The sequence below is a fragment of the Sprattus sprattus genome (assembly GCF_963457725.1).
Source record: "Sprattus sprattus genome assembly, chromosome: 9".
NCBI classification, from domain to species: Eukaryota; Metazoa; Chordata; class Actinopteri; order Clupeiformes; family Clupeidae; genus Sprattus; species Sprattus sprattus.
In genome coordinates, this window is record NC_137928.1 from 9518857 (window position 1) to 9521819 (window position 2963).

At 40.1% G+C, this 2963-nt stretch overlaps 1 protein-coding gene across 1 annotated transcript; it reads right to left on the reverse strand.

Moving 5' to 3' along the window:
- Positions 1-426: 426 nt before the first annotated feature.
- Positions 427-1359, reverse strand: LOC308370528 (olfactory receptor 52N5-like; the record flags this gene model as incomplete). Its single annotated transcript, XM_080845188.1, has 1 exon — positions 427-1359. One exon carries the CDS (start codon positions 1357-1359, stop codon positions 427-429), a length of 933 nt encoding a protein of 310 aa, XP_080701314.1.
- Positions 1360-2963: the final 1604 nt, after the last annotated feature.

A 2963-nucleotide genomic window follows, 5' to 3' on the forward strand; every position in this document is an offset into this window, starting at 1 on the left:
TCTCTTAACGAATACATTGTTGTGGGCAGAAAACAGTTTTTTTTTTCAACCCTGTTATCATCTTCAATAATATTGAAATATATTCACTCAGCCATATTAAATGCTTCTGATAAGGTGTACAAAACAGGGAAATTTAATTACATGAGGTTTTTTTTTAAACTCATACACAATACATTCCTTGGGAAATACATAACAGGTGTTTTACTAAACACGTTTATGTTGAGGTGATCTATGAAGAAATCTCATCCGGATTTACATTGCCAGAGGTTGTTATTTATTTACATACTGAAAAATAACCATTAAGATTATCAGGTGAGATGGGAATAGACCAGGCAGTGTGTAGGGGTAAAACAAAAACACATTGATGAAGATCACAAGGTTTTATATGATTTAAGATTATTCCTAAAATATTCATATATATGTCTTCTAGCTGGGTGTTATTTTTCTACCAAACATCTGCAATAACTTAAGCCTTAATTGTTTAGTTTGTATACCATAAATTATCGGATTTAAATTAGCTGGCACAACATGAAAAAGAATAGCTACAAGTCTTCTTAAAAATGGATACTCTGGAAAACGATGCATTATGACAATAATGAAGCCAGTTAATAGCATTATCAAATACAGAACTAGGTGACTGGCACACGTTTGAATGGCTTTGCTGTTGAGTTCTGCATTTTTCTTAGTCCAACATGTAATTGCAATTCTAATGTATGTGACAGCAACAGTACCCATAGATGAGGACAAAAATATAACAGTATAAAACAGTCCATATATATTATTAATAGACAGATCTTCACAGGATAACTTGAACAACGAAGCATTATCACAATAGAAATTTGGAATAACTGATGTACAACGTGACAACCTGACACTGAGGCTGACTAATACACCTATTAAGACAAATGAAACAGCCCAGGCAGACACAGACAAGATCACTACCGCCTTAGCCGTCATTATTGCACTGTATCTCAGTGGATTGCATATAGCAACGTACCTATCAATTGCCATTATCATCAGTATGGTGTGTGAAGCGGAGCCAAAAGTATGAGCACAAAATACCTGTGTAACACACGCATTATAAGAAATGAACCTGTTCTTAAAAAACATGTCAGACAATAGGTGGGGGAGTAACATTGTGTTACCAAAGATATCATTGACAGACAAGTTGCAGAATAGCAAGTACATGGGTTCGTGTAAGCTTTTCTCTGCAATTATTATAACAACAACACCAACATTGGTTATTAGCAGTGCGATATAGACAAAGAGTAATGTGAAAAACACTGGATATGTGGATGACTCAGAAAGGTCTAGATCTTCCAGTACAAGAATGTCACTGACAGATGAAATGTTTTCCATCCTTGTACCCTGCCAACCTGTGGAAACAGAATAAAAACCCAACAGTATTTCTTTCTTTTCATACAGCTTTTCAAAAGATGTCTGTGTGTTTATAGGTTTATGTCATCAATATCTTGTGATTTGGCTAGGATTAAGAACAGAAAACCTATACATAAAGCTTACCTGTAGTAGCAATTGATAATAATCTAAGTCTCTAAGAGGCTTGTCTTGCAGAACTACTTATATTATACCTTCTCTGACTGCCCATGACCGTGATCCTATGAGAGTCAGCTGGAGGTGGTGGCAGAAGAAACATGAGTCTCAGGCCCTCTGCAGGCCAACAGCCTGAAATTCATGTGGGAACTAAAGAGGTTATTTAAGTTCATTTCATTGTATTTGAACTATGTAACATAATTAATTTCAATTCAACTTTATTTCGCCATGTATACAGATACTAGGAATTTGGTTTGGTTTTCTCCATGCAGGCTGTAGCATCACGAATAGAACACAAGGACAAGATTTTTACAACAATACAAGATAGTACCTGTATGAGCAGAATAATAAAAAAGAATGGAGGTAGTGCATCAATAGTAATGCTAAATAAAGTTAAATAAATGCCAAAAAGTGCCATGAAGTGCCGTAATATTCCTCTCCCTGTACACCAATGACTGCTACTCTGGTGACCCGTCTGTCAAGACCATCAGGTATGCAGACGACACCACCCTCATCAGCAACAAAAACGAGTCTGCCTGCCGGAGGGAGGTCGGCCATCTAGAGTCCTGGTGTGCAGCTAGCAACCTAGAGCTCAACATCAACAAGACAGTGGAGGTGATTGTGGACTTCCGTAAAAAGGTTCAGACACATCCTCCACTTGTCATCAACAACTCATCTTCCTGGTGTTAACTGTGCGGGGCTGTGACAGATGCGGGCCCAGCCTCCTCCTCACCTGCTCCATTGGTCATCACTGAGCATGAGGTTCGGCGGCTCTTCAAATGTCATAACACCTGGATAGCGTGTGGGCCGGACATGGTGTCACCTGCTACCCTCAAGCACTGTGCCAGCGAGCTTGCTCCAGTGTTTAAGGACATTTTTAATCAGTCTCTTAAATCATGCCGTGTTTCTGTTTGTTTCAAATCTGCTGTCATCATCCCAGTTCCAAAAAACGCGCTGCTTCAAACCTTGTGCAGAACACATTGAACTAGTCTGGTAGATTTGGGTGGTTGGAGGTGGGGAGTGGGCTTCTTCTTGTAGACCGTGGCAGATTGTTGTAGGCCCTTCCAGACCACCCTGATGTTCTTATCCAAGCCCTGTTGTTCAATCCTAGCCTTATACAGCCCTTTAGCATGCTGGGTGGCTTTGCTGAGGGCATATTTGGCTTTGGTGTACGCGCCCTTGTCTCCGCTCCTGTGGGCCGCCTCCTTCTCTCTCCCCAGAAGCCTCACCTCCTTATTAAACCACGGTTAATTATTTCCATAAGTGAAAATGGATTGTCTGGGGATGCAGAGTTCCTCACAAAAGTAGACGTAGGATGAGCATGTGTCTGCATACTCATCAATGTTATTGCATGCCAGCTTGATAGCTGCCCAGTCTGTAATGTCAAAACAGGCTTGCAGTGATTCAGTTGC